This window comes from Colletes latitarsis, chromosome 1, assembly GCF_051014445.1.
Source record: "Colletes latitarsis isolate SP2378_abdomen chromosome 1, iyColLati1, whole genome shotgun sequence".
NCBI lineage: Eukaryota > Metazoa > Arthropoda > Insecta > Hymenoptera > Colletidae > Colletes > Colletes latitarsis.
In genome coordinates this window covers 54,741,829-54,759,038 of record NC_135134.1, presented here as the reverse complement: position 1 = coordinate 54,759,038, position 17,210 = coordinate 54,741,829, and the positions used below count along the sequence as shown (strand labels likewise).

Sequence of the window (17,210 nt, the reverse complement as noted above, 5' to 3'; positions counted from 1 at the left end):
TATCCAAATGGGAACCACTATCGTTCGTTAAAAATATATTAAATTGTTCTTCTTTCCTCTATTTCTAGTTTTAAAACTAGTAAGGGAGTAGGATACTCTGCGCATTTCGTAGGGAACTGCTTGGTCCTCACCTCTATGAAAGTAAAGGGCAAGGGCTTCCAGCATTGTGTCAAATATGAATTTCAACCACGAAAGGTGCGTACTGGTACGCGTTGGTACGAAAGACACTTGAAAACAATTCGAATAATACTCGGATCAACGAGCCGAGTCCATGAGGAAGGATATCTATGGCTGCGGTCATTGACTGCCGAAGGATACTTACGAGTCACATTCAGGGACACTTGTATACATTTGCTGGCTCGTCTCGTTGATCCTAGTATAGGTCCTTCTCTTTCTAAACCTTCAGTTTCACCCGGGGATTGTTTTCAAGTGTACACGGAAAATTTGTTCGAAGCGACTTTGCCAAACCCAGTCACGTTTATTTTCGCAGTGGTATATGATCGCCGTAGTGTACATATATAATAGGTGGACGAAGAGCGAAATTAAATGTTTGGTGAACGGTCAATTGGCATCGAGCACAGAGATGGCGTGGTTCGTTTCGACAAACGATGTGAGTTAATTTACGTATCCTCCGTTTCGGTTATTAATTTGCGTATTTGTTGTACGATATTAAAATCATCGAGTTCGCGAAACGGATGTACGAATTTGTGTATTAAAAATGTTCGCCCAAGGAAAGTACACGTTCGAAATTTTTTGCAGCCCTTTGACAAATGTTACATCGGAGCTACTCCGGAACTGGACGAAGAGCGTGTATTTTGCGGACAAATGAGTGCAATATATCTGTTCAGCGAAGCTCTGACAACGCATCAAATATGCGCTATGCATAGACTGGGGCCTGGATATAAGGTATGTCGGAAAACAGATCCTTGCTGTACATAATATCGAAATTTCCCATGAATAACAGAATTTATTCTGCATTTAACGAACCAAATATTGGAAAAATTTTGATATTAAATATCGTGTTCTCTTTGGTTCGTTCACAGAGTCAGTTTCGTTTTGACAACGAGTGTTACCTGAATCTGCCTGACAATCACAAAAGGGTGAGTGATGAGCCGGAGCTCACGAGCATGGTGGACCAAAGTATGCAAACTGTAAGCATTTTTATTTTCTTTTTCCCGTTCACATTTGATTTGCACATTGTTAATCACTCTGTTACTGCGTTCGAGTTCGTCAGAGGTAATTACCTGATTATCGACCATCACTACGAATATATTTTCCCAGAACAATCAATTTCTTTGGACGTTGACTGCGACAAATAAGTTTGTATCTATCGATTGCGTGACTGCTTGTTGTGAATTTTTGTTTTCTACACACTCGTACGACGTTCGTTTCAACCACGAATTAAGTTTTATCCGCTTGATATAGTAGTATCTAAATTTCTTTGCTGCCTGCATTCAGTACCTAGTCTTTTTTTTAAATTGTAATACGTAGTCGCGGTTCTTTTATTAATACGATGAACCCTCGTTAATCTGGATGTTCGATAATACGGTACCGTTCGTCTTCCTACTCCAGATTAACGAGGTTTCACTTTGTTTCACACTCAGCTAGCATAAGTATTTATTGTGGCTATTAATTTAAAGAGCATTGATATTGATAGCAATGGACACCATGACTAATGGGTAAACTGAGTTTGGAGGAAACCTTTATAAACGTGAATGTCTCCTCGAAGATTCACCAGAGACTATTTTGACTAAAATCACATTAAACTTTTTTATGATGTGTGGCACGTTTGTTTAACCATGTAGTAATGGATTTGAGTAGTTATGAATAAACTTCGAAAGTTTGCACTGTCGTGTAATTCCTTAAAGGAAGCAGTGAGAATAAAATTGTACGCAATTGTTTCAAGTGAACTTTCAAAGATTAATCACCACTTGCGATCGTAGAAAGCTCGTCCAGCGTATGAGAAGAACGATATTAACAATTTCATTTTGTAGGTGCTTTACGATGGTAAGCTGTCGAATGCAATCGTGTTCATGTACAACCCGGTTGCAACGGATTCTCAACTTTGCCTGCAAAGTGCACCGAAAGGCAACGTCTCCTATTTTGTACATACACCACACGCCCTTATGCTACAGGTACGATTTCAAACACACACACACACACAACAGGTTATGGAACAGACAGTTCAAAAACCGCTGATCGAATCTTCTATTGCCTATTTACAGGATGTAAAAGCTGTCATCACGCATTCCATTCATAGTACGTTGAATTCGATCGGTGGCATTCAAGTATTGTTCCCTTTGTTCTCGCAACTAGATATGCCTTACGATTGCATAGCACCTAACGATGTTAAACGAGATCCCACGTTATGGTAAGTGCCTTATCGAATTCCTAATTTTATATTACGATGGTTCGAATGAAATCAACTTTTTCTTGATTTTGAATATCAGTTCGAAACTGTTGGGGTTTATTTGCGACTTGGTGGAAAGTTCGCAAACCGTGCAGCAACATATGGTACAAAACAGAGGATTTTTGGTAATTAGCTACATGCTACAGAGAGCAAGCAGAGACCATCTGACCACAGAGGTCCTTGCATCCTTCTTGGAACTCACGAAGCACTTGGTGACCTGCCTCAGCGCAAACAGCGATTTATTATTAAAACAGGTATCGATGAAGTCATTAGTTCGGTTTTAATACGGACTAGAGTTAAGCCTATTAGTATCAATGAAATTACTGGAACAAAAGGGAGAATGTCCTCAGAAGTAGAAAAAAATTTAGACTTGAAGTTCAATTGTATTCGAAGTAGATTCTAAGACATTAGTCGAATCGAAGAACATAGCTTGCACGAGAGTAGAAAATGATCATTAATTGTGAACAAAAATTGTTTACGTGTAATATTGTGTATTTTAAAGAGTATTTTGATATCTGGTTTTGAAAAGTTTTAATAGCGCTTTAGATAAACGCTCTTTGAACTATGCAGTATTCTTTAGATCTAATTTATGTTGAAATTAATACTTACAGAGTTATCAACATAGATAAATGTCTCATCCTGTATCTAAGTTATCAAACAAGTTAAGATAATTACATCATTTTACTGTTGAAATCATATGCCAATTTTTGCCAAGTAAATCAAAAACTAAGAGAAAATTTTATATTATCTGACGAATTATCTTAACTGATCTGACCCAAACATACAAACTAGATTTGAATTTGATTCAAGTACATAACTATAACAATAACCTGAACCAGAAACAATGAATCATCGTATAACTAGAAAATCATATTAGGTCATTAGGATTTGAACCTCTAACGAGTAGTTCACGTTCGGATTTCCCAGCAAGATCTAAACTGAAATTTTCTAGCAAAATCCCTGTACAAACCGATACCCTCGTATGCCATGATACATTGATAGTGTGCAACCCTCATTTCCATTTTCCTTTTTTCGTTTCACCTACAATCATGTATAATAGCATGAGCGAAAGATCTATCATAGTTTCCTCTGTAGCTATTCTATACAATACTCGTTGCCATAGCTTGCGCGACAAACTGCTCGTAGATGCTCGGAATGTTATACATATATGCTATTTACAATGTATGTATGTGTATTTTTGTTTATACCGTTTAATATGTTAAGCATGGTTATACTTTCTCATGAACGACATTAATTATGTTCATCGAATCTTTGGATCGCATGCAATCTACCGACTTTTAGGCTTCCTGATTTCATAATATGGCTATGCAAAATATTTTTTTTGTTGATACTACGTTGCTTCCATATGAAAACTTCCGACTATTATTTTGCAATGCTGACGAATACTATCTTTGCTGTGATAAAATCTTTCTAAGTTCTCTACTTAAGAAATTGCTGCAAACATGTACCATGAGAATACTATCTTTTATTTTTAACTTTGAAATTTCTAATATTTCGCTTCTTGTTCTACCAAGGATGCCTTTTGCCTTCGAGGAAGCTATTTATAATTATTTTTTTCTGTTCGCACTGTACAAATATTGGGACATCCTTAACCCGCGAGCAGCAGCTAAATCATGAAAGAAAGGAAGATCGTCGTTTCGGTGTTTGTGTCGAAAGATATCAGTAAATAATATCAACAAAATCTTTGACGATGTCTATACTAATATTGGTTCTACAATCCCTGTGTATCCAATTCAATATTTGTCTCAATATTGCCTTAAAATTTACCAGATCTCAGTATTAATTTCGGTGCATGAAGTGTCACTCTATTGTCCTTGATACTTATCCTTGTTATACAAATTGTTACAATGAATTTATTGGCACATTCGATTCTTCGGTTCTTCCCCGTGTGTTTTCTATACCGGTACCCTTGCACAACTGTAAATGTTCAACTCCTACGTAAAATTCCTAACAAGATTTCAATTTATATACGACCACGAAATTGCAACTGGTAAGATTGTTTGGAGTCAAGAATTTTTGTTGAACGTTCTCCAAAGACTATGAAAATACCCGAGCTAAGCAGGCGTACAGTAAGGAGGCATAGGAACTCATAAAAGTCGGCTAGATTGGTGTGTCCGAAGAACAGGCAGATCTATGGTGATGTAGTTGTTTTACTTTTCATTCCTAACATGGCAGCTATTGGATCACGTCCTTTTTAATCCCGCTCTATGGATATATACGCCGGCGCCAGTACAGACCCGGCTTTATTCGTACTTGGCCACAGAATTTCTCAGTGACACGCAAATATATTCTAATGTAAGAAGAGTCTCCACAGTATTACAAACAGTGCACACGCTTAAATATTATTATTGGGTCGCCAATCCACGAGCCAAGAGTGGCATAACTCCGAAAGGACTTGGTGAGCTATTTCTCATCCTCAAATGAACAAATACTTCCATACTTATCTTTCTGCTAGTTATTCTATCGTACGTTTCTTTAATTTCAGATGGACCGCGACCTCAACAGAAGGATATTTTGACAATACGCTCTTATATTTTGTTATTTCTAAAACAACTGATAATGATCGGGAACGGAGTGAAGGATGACGAGTTGCAGAGCATTTTGAACTACCTAACGACAATACACGAGGTGAGGGTTCTTCTATGAATACTTAAGAAAAATCTATAAACCTTTTTTCCACTACATCCACGCGTTTTTATATTTCGCTTCTGTTTGCAGGACGATAACCTACACGACGTTTTGCAAATGCTTATATCGTTAATGTCCGAACACCCATCGTCCATGGTGCCTGCCTTTGACGCGAAGCAGGGCGTTAGGACGATCTTCAAACTGTTAGCTGCTGAGAGCCAGCTAATACGTCTGCAGGCCCTGAAGCTATTGGGATTCTTCCTCAGTCGCAGTACACATAAGTATGTCGAGACAAAGAGAAACTACTAATCAACGATAAAAATTTCTTATCGATCTGAAACGTGAGACAGTTTAAATTACAGACGAAAATACGACGTTATGAGCCCCCATAATCTGTACACGCTGCTGGCCGAAAGATTACTGCTGAACGAGGAGACGCTGTCGCTGCCGACGTACAACGTTTTATACGAGGTATCCTTCTCACTTCATTGAAACATTGAATGCTCCCTCGTTAGATTCCCTCTTCTAATACTATTGTTAAATATGTTTTCAGATTATGACGGAACAAATTAGTCAGCAGATCCTTTACGCCAGACACCCAGAACCAGAATCCCATTGTCGTCTAGAAAATCCAAGTAAGCCAACGAATCAACGAATCATCTTTTAACGCAGACTGCTTATCCAGCGTGTTGTTTCAGTGATTCTGAAAGTGGTAGCGACGCTAATTCGACAATCAAAGCAGACGGAACAGCTGTTGGAAGTGAAGAAGCTATTCCTCTCCGACATGACGTTACTTTGCAACAACAATCGAGAAAATCGACGAACGGTTCTACAGATGTCCGTGTGGCAGGAATGGCTGATAGCCATGGCTTACATTCATCCGAAGAACACGGAGGAGCAAAAGATCTCGGACATGGTGTACTCGTTGTTTCGTATGCTTCTGCATCATGCCATTAAACACGAGTACGGCGGATGGCGTGTGTGGGTAGACACGCTGGCCATCGTCCATTCCAAGGTGAGTCTCTCGAAATCGCGTCGTAAATGCTATTTATTTACGCGAGCCCCGGTCATTCAGGTATCCTACGAGGAATTCAAACTGCAGTTCGCTCAGATGTACGAGCATTACGAAAGGCAGAGATCAGATAACATTACGGATCCCGAGTTGAGACAACAGAGGCCAATCAGCACTATCTCGGGTTGGGATCAGCAACATTCAGGGAATAATGGATACACCAAACCGTCCCCCTGGGGCAATCAGCAAAATCACGACGCACAACACATTGAGAGGAACTATAAGGTTCGATTCGACTTCTTTTTAAAATATATCTTATTGTTCCAGGAATTTTTGAACCAACTTTCCATTTTCAGGAGTTCGACCCATCCGAGGGAAACGACCGACTGGAGGAATCCTGTAGCTGCGACTTGAACTCGATAGACAACACCGAAAGCGACGGTAGCCCGGCGATCGTCAAGTCGCACAGCGAAACGATGGACACTCCCCAGTCGAGCGAAGTGATATCCCTGGATTCCAGATTGAGCGACAAACCCGAAACACCGACGACGGCGCGAGAGATTCACACGGACACACCTACGATCCTCGAGGAAGCTAACAGCGAAGCAGTATCCATACCAACGACACAGGAAACCAGCGAGGTGATATCGCTCGAGAGCTCGAGCGATTTGTACAGCGAGGTGCACAAGATCGAGAGTTCCAGTCCTGACTCGATGGTGGTGCAAGAGGTTCTGAAGAAAGAGGAGGAGTCGTTGGACCAGAAATCGCAGGACCCCGTTCCCGAATCCTCTCCCGCCAAGCAAACGGAGAAAGGTACGCAAGCAGAAGACGTTGAACAGGAAGAGGATGCAGTACCCAAAGACGACACGAATGAATCAGACGCAGCTACTCCGATCGCTGAAGAGCCGCAAAAAGATGTCGAAGCACCTTCCGCGGAAAGCGAGGAGACGAGCAAAGAGATATCCGACGTGGCGGATAACGTTGCTGCCGATGACGATGTTGCTTCTACCGCGGAGGAACCTTCCGAGAAAACAGAAATATCGGAGGAAACTCCAACGGAGATCGTCGCCTCGATAGAGCAAGTTGTTTCGGAGAACGTCACTTCCTCTAGCGAGACACCGGAGCCACCGAATATCAAAGACATGGAGAAGCTACAATTGGAGAACGACCGAGAGATAAACGACAGCGATACCTCAGAAGCGTATTTAACACCGACGGAAAACCAAGAGAACCTGGGGGACGCGAAGGACAAGATTTTGGACGCGGAGAAAATAACGGACAGTGTCGCGGAGGACATTGTTGAGAGTACGGAGAATGCGACTGTGAACGTTGAGACCAGCGAGAACGATACCGAGGAAAACTTGAAAAATCCCAATTGCTCAACTAGCGTAATAGAAAGTACCGAAGTCTGCGAGGAAAAGGTAGACGTAGAAGAGGAGAAATCAGTAGTGACTAGTGAGTTAAGTAGTGACAAATGCGCCGCGGACTCTGTAACGGAGGACAAAAGTGCTGTTATTAATGATAACGACGAGAAGGTAACTGAAAAACATTCAAGGGAGCCGTCCACTATTTCTACTAACGTAAGTGATAATACGTCAGACAACCCGGTGAGAACTGACGAGGTAGAAGTAACAGATAGTGTTTGTAGTAATAGCGATATACAAAGTTCTGTAGATAATGTGACGCAAGTGCCAAATCCTAAGCAGCAAATTCCAACAATATCTACGGTCTGTGATGCAAATAAAAATATGCCCGACGGTGTGCCTGAAATCGTTAGTCCTACCGTGGTTGCGAGGGACAATTCGTTATTGAATGACTTAACTCCAGATCACGTAGATACTCATCGCAGATCCAGCTTACCGGCTGTACCCTCCGAAGCGGCCACCGATGATAATCTAAACAGTAACGAATCTCCTTCTTTACCTGTACCCTTACGAAAAACATCGTCACCCCAGAAACGACCAAGGAGTGCCTCAACATCCACGCAAGTGGATCCCAATCATTTCGGTAAAAAAACTTTTCGTTTCGTCTATTAGCAGGCAAGATTGTCCCTTGAGTCCTTTAGTTTCACAAATACCTACGACTATTTTTCTTATTTTAGAATCAAAAAGATCAAAGCAAGGTAATCCTTCCACGAGACCAATGTTTAGTCCGGGACCGACACGACCTCCTTTCAGAATACCAGAGTTCAAGTGGTCCTACATACATCAGAGGTTACTCTCGGATGTCCTCTTCTCGTTAGAAACTGACATTCAAGTCTGGAGGAGGTACATGCATTCCACAAATTGTAAAATAAAATAACACGGTTAGTTAATTGGAATTTTTAACGCTCTTATTCCAGCCATTCGACGAAGTCGGTGTTGGATTTTGTAAACAGCAGCGAAAACGCAATTTTTGTTGTTAATACCGTTCATCTGATTTCGCAACTGGCCGACAATCTTATAATTGCCTGCGGAGGATTGCTACCGCTTCTAGCATCGGCGACCTCGCCAAATGTAAATATAATTTTTCTACGAGACCGTTCGTACACATAGAATAGCATAACCGGGCGAAAGTTCTTTTCGACGGATTCTTTTTTTAATTGGTGCTTGGATATTCATAGAGCGAATTGGATGTAATTGAACCGACTCAGGGGATGCCAATTGAGGTAGCGGTTTCTTTTCTGCAAAGACTAGTCAACATGGCTGATGTACTTATCTTCGCCAGCTCATTAAATTTTGGTGAACTGGAGGCCGAGAAGAATATGTCTAGTGGCGGTATTCTAAGGCAGTGTTTACGACTGGTTTGTATTATCGTCCACGTAGTATTTTAATTTTCGAGACAGACATCGTTACTATTACCACACTATGCAATTTTAAACTCCATAAAATTCTACCCTCTGATTTCACGCGAAATAGTTTACGTGATTGATATTCTGTGGAAAAGTATAGACCTATCATTGAGTATAAGATGGACAGAACTACATTAAATGTTTGTGATGCACATTAATTAGATTCACCGTATCTATGCACACTACACAAATTAAATTTGTTACAGATGACACGAACACCAATTCCAAATTGACCCCGTTATTAATTATACTGATTTTGTTTGTCTACTGTACAAGTTAATTTTTAAATATGTTCTAATAAGAAACAACAATTATTTCCGTTTTGTGAAAATTGGTATCATATTCCACTTTTATTCTTCTCTTTCTTGCTTTCCATGTACGAAAGATTCCTCTAGACTAGGAATGTAATAGACAGAACATATAGTATGCTTCGTGATAATTTTTCATACGTGTATGTGCGTATTTATGTGTTTTTTAGAACATTAGTACATAAAACTAACTACACGAAACATTACATACAACGAAAAATCAGCAGCTACCATAAAAATAATATCAAAGTATCGTGAAATTGGATCCAAACGGAATAAGAAATCTCTCAAGTTCAAGAAATTCATGGAAAGCGTTTAAATAAATATAACAATTTTCTCAAATACCCCAACACTCTTGTAGTCTACAACCAGACTCTTGTTAATAGAAATAGTTCTTAAATCAGCAGTGTGTTGAATAGTTGTAATATTTTCAGCTTCTGTATATGTGTGATATAGAAATTCAACATGTACGTTTACACTATACTTTTTGTTATATTCATCTGATGAAATGCTTCTATAGGTCTGTACATGTGCTGTTAGAAACTGCTTAGAGTGTAAAGAACGTGGCAGATCGTACAGCATGTTAGGTCGGCAGATTGGTTCTAGTAATAAATCACAGCACATACAGTCTCTCATACGTGGAGCTCAAACATCACCTAAGGTATGTTTTATCCGATCGAACTTAATTTATATAGACAAATCTATTATTGTCATCGATATCGACACAATATATTCGTGCCCAATGCCATACTGCATAGAAAATAGCATTCTCAATGGCCATTAATGTTAACTATTTGAACACTAGAATAAAATGTAATCTCTATTTTTGTAGAACATAGTGGACAATCTGGCACATCAATTAAGTCCTGTAAAGGATCCTGAGAAATTATTGCAAGACATGGATGTGAATCGTTTAAGAGCTGTGATATACAGAGATGTTGTAAGTATATTAATATACTCAAACTAAAATGTAATAAATAAAAATGAAGGAGTAATAAAGGGCATACAATTTTTTCATTTTAGGAAGAAACCAAGCAGGCCCAGTTTCTGTCCCTGGCTATAGTTTACTTCATCTCTGTACTAATGGTATCAAAATATCGTGATATATTGGAACCGCCAATATCTCAACGTCCTCCAAGCCCAGTTCAAACAATTCAAACTAATGGTGCTGGTCTCAGACCAGGCAGCCCTTCAGGTAGGATATACACCATTATTATATAAAACACCTTATTGCAACAACGAAATGTGTTAACAAAATTTGATCAAATTTGTTATTGACACAAGTAATTAAACATTTCATCTTTAGAAATGATGCAAAAGAAACAATTCTTTGACATTAATATTATGTAACTAGTAATTTTAGGTAAATAATCCAGGAGCATTTTATATAATAACTTATATAGCCTGTTTAATTAATATCTTTACTATGATACACTCAATGCAAAGAGTCAATACAAATAGTAATGCTTAAAAATTATAGGGGGTAAACAGCTGGAATTATTTACAGGTGCTTTTGAAAAGAGTTAATGGAACATACAGGGTTTATTTAAATTGATGTTGATACTAAAACATGCATGTCGAATTTCAAACATATATATGTGTTAACCCTCTAACAAACTTTACACAAAAATCTGTTATAGTATAATGAAGAATGATTAAAGTCAATAATATCCAATTACTACTTCAAAACTCTTACATGTCAGATATGTGTTGTTGTACTTACTAATTGTTCTGTCTAAAACATATTAAATGACAAAGTTTACTTCTTTCTACACTTTAAATGTGACACAATACTGTAGCATGACTGCAGCTATATGAGCATGTTTCTGATGATATTTGGACATGTAAAAAATCATAAGAAATTAGAATTTCATAGCTTAAGTTTCCAACTACAATATTAATTCAATTAATTAAATGAAATAAGATATTTAACCATTGAATTAAATGAAATAAGACTATATTACATAACACAAATGTATGTGCAAATATGTAGATAATGTGGAACACTGTGCACTTTAATTGTGTAGCTGCAAAAACAACAGCACATTACACTGAATAGAGAGCATGTTCAATTGCACTGTATGAACTATTTTATATGTATCTGACAGTGAGAGTTTTGATGTCTGTCGAATGCATTAGCACTTTCTTTTGCGTTTAGATACATTTTTATTATGTCACAGTTATTTTACATTGCGAAAATATAAAATTTTTTCATACAAAAAATGTTTAAGACAAGATAGAAGCTGCAGAGGATTATAACATAATATAATCTACATCAATTACATTAAATGTTGTTTCAAGAACAGTCGAATGTTCAATGACACGTATCACTTGAATGTTGTACTTTAATAATGTGTCTTATCTTTAAACTGTGCGATGCTCCTAATTCAGTACTCTATGTTTCTTTCTAATAATAGAATAATTTAGTTGTTTCGTGTGAAAGTGTAAAATGCATTGTCTTTACTTTACTGAGTTTCACTCTACCAACCATTTCATAACTTTACATTTGAAAATATGAAGTTTCAACTTTGAAGTTATACGTACTAATTGTTGTACTACATAATATAAAATCTCTGTTGTATTAACAGCTTTTAACTTTGGGAGAAACTTTGAAATTCCTTGAAGCATGGCACCAATTTTCTTGTATGTATATTAATTGTTCTTACCTTAAAAAAAGACGTAACCAGCTAAGCAAATCAAGATGATGATCATCTGCAGCGTAAATACAACTCTTGTTTCACAATTTCACTGATAATTTCACAGTTATTCAAACAAAATAGAGCACACTTTTGTAACGAATATGCAGTTCTTCGCACATGCAACGCGTTCCTAATGGCGCGCAACCGATTGCATTTGCAACATATTTGAAAGTAAAAAAGAAACTTTTTAAATAGTTTGAATATATTACAGAAAAGGCTAAAAACAAGTAATATAAATAAATAGAACGTAAGATTAATCAATGGCAAAACAAAATTTAATAGAATTGAAGAGTATTTAATTATTATAATCGTCGTATATTGTGCGCGCGAAACTATGTGGTGGCAACACTGGCAACCAGTCTACAATTCGAGTGCTACCTACGCGTGTGAATATCATTCTTGTTATCAATGTGCTTTTTTACATAATAATGTTAATTTACTGTGGAAAAGTTACTTATACAGTGTTATTCTCGTTTCGATACATAGTTGTAATTTGTTACAAACAGAGGAATCTTTCGAAAGAAGAAGAATTTTCCTGGGAAATGCATTACTGCAGTCTTCTATTTTACTTCGATAAAACTTGATTTCCAGAAAAGTAGGTACACTTATATCTATAATATTTCCACGATTAACAAACTTAAAAATAGTAAAGCATATTGATAGGGTACAAATATTGATAGTTCAAACGAAATATTACGGTAATTATTGGTGATATAGTTATCCACGCTAACGGGTCGAGTAATAGTTTGGTGACAGATAGAGTGAAACCCAGTAGAGAATGGTGAAATAACGCACACGAGACAAAAGGAAATGCACGCCATAAACGAGGGCATATGATCGAGAATCGTGGTAACGTGGTAAATGTGGTTCCTCAGCAGATGGGAATGGTGGTGGAGGAGGGCGGCCCCTGTTTCCACAGTGGTCTCACCACGTGTACCCACAGTTCCTCCCGGGATCTCACCCTAACGCCAATGCGAATGCCAATGTCAATGCCAACCACCACATCAACCAGCACCACCACCAGCACCCGCTACCGGCTGCCAGGCACTCTAATCGCCAGCCCCCCTCCAACTATTATCTCCCGAATCACCACAGTAATCATTACAACCATCATCCAAATAACCATAACTATCATCGTCATCATCATTACCATCATCACAATAACAACAATCACCATCATACGCTTCAAAAGCATATCGATCAGCCCCGAAATCTCTGTCATAGAAACTCCGGTGTCGGTCTGCAAGGTAAACTCGATTGCCCGAACGTTGTTCCACGGAATGCTCGAGTTCTTTCTTTGGCCTGCTCGATTATTTACTTGCCGTCTATCTGCCAACGAACAAAACTATCGATACTACTATGTTTCGTTATTTCTTCCACGTTTTCGTTTACGTTTTCCGTATTGATATGCCGATGTTCCGCACGTCGCTGCTCGTTGATGAATTTGAGCTCGATTGGGGCTTTTTCGGACGAGACACTCGGTGGCCCAGTTATCCAACTGTCTATCAATCCCATTTTCGTCTACTCTTTACGATCAAGTATTCTTTTTTCTATGATTTCAATCGATTCCTATTTCTAAAAGAGTTCAAAATCAATCAGATAGCTAGTTATTTCGAATCCAATACTGTCGTCCTAAGCTAAACAGGCTCCCAAGCGTTTGTTTCTTTAGAGTTTGCATCGAAATCACCTAAGTTTTCCTTTCAGTCTTGAGATACGGGTAACTCTATTAGTTAGACAAGTATTAGTCAATACTGTTACACTTGGTCACAAAAAGGTTCGCCTCTATGTTGCAATTATTATCAAAGTAACACATTTTGTTGTGTTATGATCAAGGCAACCGAGTGTCTCATCAGAAACAGCACTTAAGGTTTGATCTACACTTACACACATGCACGTGCACGCACATAAACACACTCGCATAATTATAATTTTGTCGATCAGCAATTTTTTGTTTCGCAGGAATGGGATTTCTTTGGTTGAGTTTTAATTTCTTCTGAACCTTAATTTACTTTGTTTTTTAATAGATTCTTTGATTCATGTGTTGTAAACACGAACGAATTGGTTCCACTTTACCACTGAAAAAAATATAATTCTTTGAATGAAATTTCTTTATTTAAGGATAACAAATGATTCCGAACAAATGTTTCGCTCGTTAAAAGTTCTGTTTACAAAACTTATGCATATGCAATACGCTCGTTAAGGTGTATCAGTCAAATATTATCTGAACGCTTGAGACACATAAACTGTTTGCACATAAAGTGTGAATGAAAAATGTGCACTACTTGCATATTATTTGCGAGTGAAACAACGAGTCTGCATGTTCGTTGCATCGTAATTGTACGCAATGACGTTAAATTTTTTCTACACCGATCGCAGGATTGTTCTCCTTATTGCAAAAGGAAACACGTATTCTATAGTTATTTTACTATCTGAAAATTTAAACGACTCGTATTAAAAAAATTCTTCTAACAATTTTCTATTCTTACGTAGATAGCAAAATTTGTTTATCGTTGAATTGAGTATATCACTACTTGCGAATTTATAATTTTTTCTTATATTTTCTACAGTATTCAAACGTTATTTTATTCTTTTCGATTACTCGAAGTGGAAGGAAACTGTTATCGTCAGACACTGAAGTCCGACGATCCGATCGATTCAAACATTTTTTATTCGATCGAATGCGACGAAACCGTTCCCTCGAACTTCGGATCGCTGAACAATTTTGAATGCTTCAATTACGTATCTATTGCGCTTCGTTTTTGTTTCCTTTCCGTTTGAAATTCCTGCACTATTAATTGATCTCGTCTCCCACACGATGCGATCGGCGAAATATCCTCGAACTTACTCTGAAATTATTTCCACGCGAGCGTCGGATCAAATTAGTAAATTGTCCTCGATGAAATTAATATCCAACAGATTCGGCTCCGGGAGTCTGAAATTTCTCGCGAGAATCGTCGATCGCGTCAGCGTTCGTGTCATGTGCTTTGCAAGAGATAATTTCCTTGAACTTTCCGGCATATATTCACGTTGTTGAAATGTGTTCTCAGGAAGCGGAGGTATCATGAGCCAAGCTGGTTCTCAAGACGACGGTGAATACGAGGTTATAATTGTCGATGAAAACAATTCATCGATCCTGGCGGATCACGACGTTTCGTCGTCCGGGCCACCATCGACGAAGGTAAGCGACCAAACAGCGATTCTCGTTTCATTATCTGTTCGATAAGATGCAACTTTTACCGCATACTTCGTTCAAACCGTGCAACAAAATACGATCTGCCTATACGAAAGACACGCAGATCGGGATTTATAGATCCGATATTACTCAGGTAAAAAAAGCCTTCTGAATCTTTGCTCAATATTGTCTATACGTGAAAGTAACGAGAATACGAGAGTATACTTTACGAATTGTCGTTTACGAGAATATTTATTTATCAATAACTTTACTTGAGACTGCATGCTTACATGATTCTTCAATAATTTCAGTTCACTTGTAAATTATGACCAGAACAAATTGTATTCCGCGTTTCCGATTTATTTTTGTATGTAAAAGTACTTGTTTTTCGATTTCATCACTTATCGTGGAACATTCTTGTATATTACGTTGTACATATTTCATACTTTTCGATGATACTTCAATGGCAATATGACTTTTGCACCTTTCCATCACGCACGATCTACGATCGTAGTAAAATCGACACCTTCCGCCCACACGATACGCTTTGCATTCGTTAATTGAATTGTCATTTTTCGATATTTCTTCCGTAGAACACTTCAAACCTAAAATCTACGTACTTTTAATAGAATCCTCGACGTAAAGAACGAACGAACTGCATGCGTCCCGAGTACTAATAACTTAATAAATAGTTGATCCGAGACAAAAAAGACGAAAGAAGGAAAAGAAACGAATTACGTGTTGTTAAATCATTTGACGCTAGTTTCGACTGAGAATTTCTCCTAGAAGTAGTTGATTTTTTTTAGTTTAAACATTAGGTCCGACCCTTGAGTAATTTTTGGATCCAAATCTGTAACTCACCGTAAATTACAGTTTCTGCTACATCCAGCATGTAGTGTTTACTTAGCGTTCGATTGCATTTTCGTAGCCCAGAATAAAGATATTATGTAATTCTATATGTATATTGACAGTTTTATTATCGCACGGTAAAGGTTGGTTCAAAGTTTTACCATGATAAATCCAACATTTGAAAATACTTTAGGCCCGATCCGATTGTGTTTATATCTTCGTAACTCCCGACAAGAGTACATCTATCTGTAATTTCTGATCTCTAATATTTTCAAGCATGCGACACCTTTATTCTTTGATTTTTTCTCATCGTTAACTTCCTCTGCTTGCATTGCTATGCGTACTAACTACTGGTTCTGAAGGGAGGTCACAGTGGTGTACCTCGGCCACGGACAATTCTCGAGGATTACACCTCGTCAGAACCAACGCTTGGCTCTTCAAGACCCGAACCACTGCCACGAACTATCCAGGTAAAATTTGACTTGAGTACGGACTCGGAAGAATCACCTTAAACGAGAATTTCCTTGTACAAAGAAAACTTTACAACGGCCAAATAAGTTCTCAACGATTTGCAAAAGCTATCGATGGTACAATAAAAATAAATTAAAAATTGTACGCGTAGACACCAACATACCTGAAGAAATTAACAGTTTAGATTCATTGTTCCTTCTAGGCCACTCAAGTATAACGATTTCTTCCACGTAAAAACCATTACCGTACTTTTAGTATGCAAAATCGTATCAAATAACGAACCGTGCAAATGAATACCTGCACGCTTGATTTATTACTATTCCTTTGCCGAGAAACCAGTACAAGGATATTTTTCTAAATGTCGCAGGGCAGGGGCCGAGGATCACTGCAAAGCAAGTTGCAGTTAAAACGATTTAATCATGTACGCATCCCTTTAGTTACCAATTTAAATGTATATATTTGCTTCTAGAGCAACGCAAAGGGAGAACAAGTAAAAGCAAAAGGGTCGTTGAAAACTTATTTCGCCATCTAATAATGTCTCCACCAATCATCCGTGTTTTTGGGAGCGTTCGAAAACTATTTCTGATTATTGTACATCGTCAACAGTTTATTAACCGTTTACAAATTTTCTGTCCGAGAGCAAAGAAGAAACGCAACGACGACGCGTTAGAATGCCCATTCGACGGGTACGCAATAAAGCTAGCGAACAGTATAAATAGAACTGAAAGAATTTGACTCGTATTTCTTCGGTGTTTATCCACGTGATTTTATACGTAGTTATGTTTTTATTACGTGCGGCTGATGGACGTA

General features: G+C 38.1%; 1 protein-coding gene across 20 annotated transcripts in view; it reads left to right on the top strand.

Moving 5' to 3' along the window:
• Positions 1-17,210, top strand: part of Rg (A kinase anchor protein rugose) — a 341,646-nt gene that overhangs the window by 244,374 nt on the left and 80,062 nt on the right. For 4 of the 20 annotated variants that reach the window (XM_076772472.1, XM_076772431.1, XM_076772413.1 and 1 more), the window contains 24 exons: positions 69-195; positions 491-610; positions 760-906; positions 1,044-1,151; positions 1,995-2,135; positions 2,226-2,371; positions 2,451-2,664; positions 4,577-4,829; positions 4,917-5,059; positions 5,150-5,340; positions 5,410-5,530; positions 5,613-5,694; positions 5,758-6,074; positions 6,135-6,356; positions 6,428-8,078; positions 8,173-8,338; positions 8,413-8,566; positions 8,674-8,853; positions 9,730-9,870; positions 10,042-10,149; positions 10,233-10,404; positions 12,784-13,155; positions 14,956-15,086; positions 16,292-16,399. In XM_076772472.1, the coding sequence (XP_076628587.1) occupies positions 69-195; positions 491-610; positions 760-906; positions 1,044-1,151; positions 1,995-2,135; positions 2,226-2,371; positions 2,451-2,664; positions 4,577-4,829; positions 4,917-5,059; positions 5,150-5,340; positions 5,410-5,530; positions 5,613-5,694; positions 5,758-6,074; positions 6,135-6,356; positions 6,428-8,078; positions 8,173-8,338; positions 8,413-8,566; positions 8,674-8,853; positions 9,730-9,870; positions 10,042-10,149; positions 10,233-10,404; positions 12,784-13,155; positions 14,956-15,086; positions 16,292-16,399 (5,515 nt within the window). The remainder of the gene's footprint in view (positions 1-68; positions 196-490; positions 611-759; positions 907-1,043; positions 1,152-1,994; positions 2,136-2,225; positions 2,372-2,450; positions 2,665-4,576; positions 4,830-4,916; positions 5,060-5,149; positions 5,341-5,409; positions 5,531-5,612; positions 5,695-5,757; positions 6,075-6,134; positions 6,357-6,427; positions 8,079-8,172; positions 8,339-8,412; positions 8,567-8,673; positions 8,854-9,729; positions 9,871-10,041; positions 10,150-10,232; positions 10,405-12,783; positions 13,156-14,955; positions 15,087-16,291; positions 16,400-17,210) is intronic. The other 16 variants (XM_076772558.1, XM_076772439.1, XM_076772489.1 and 13 more) reach the window with 12 other exon arrangements.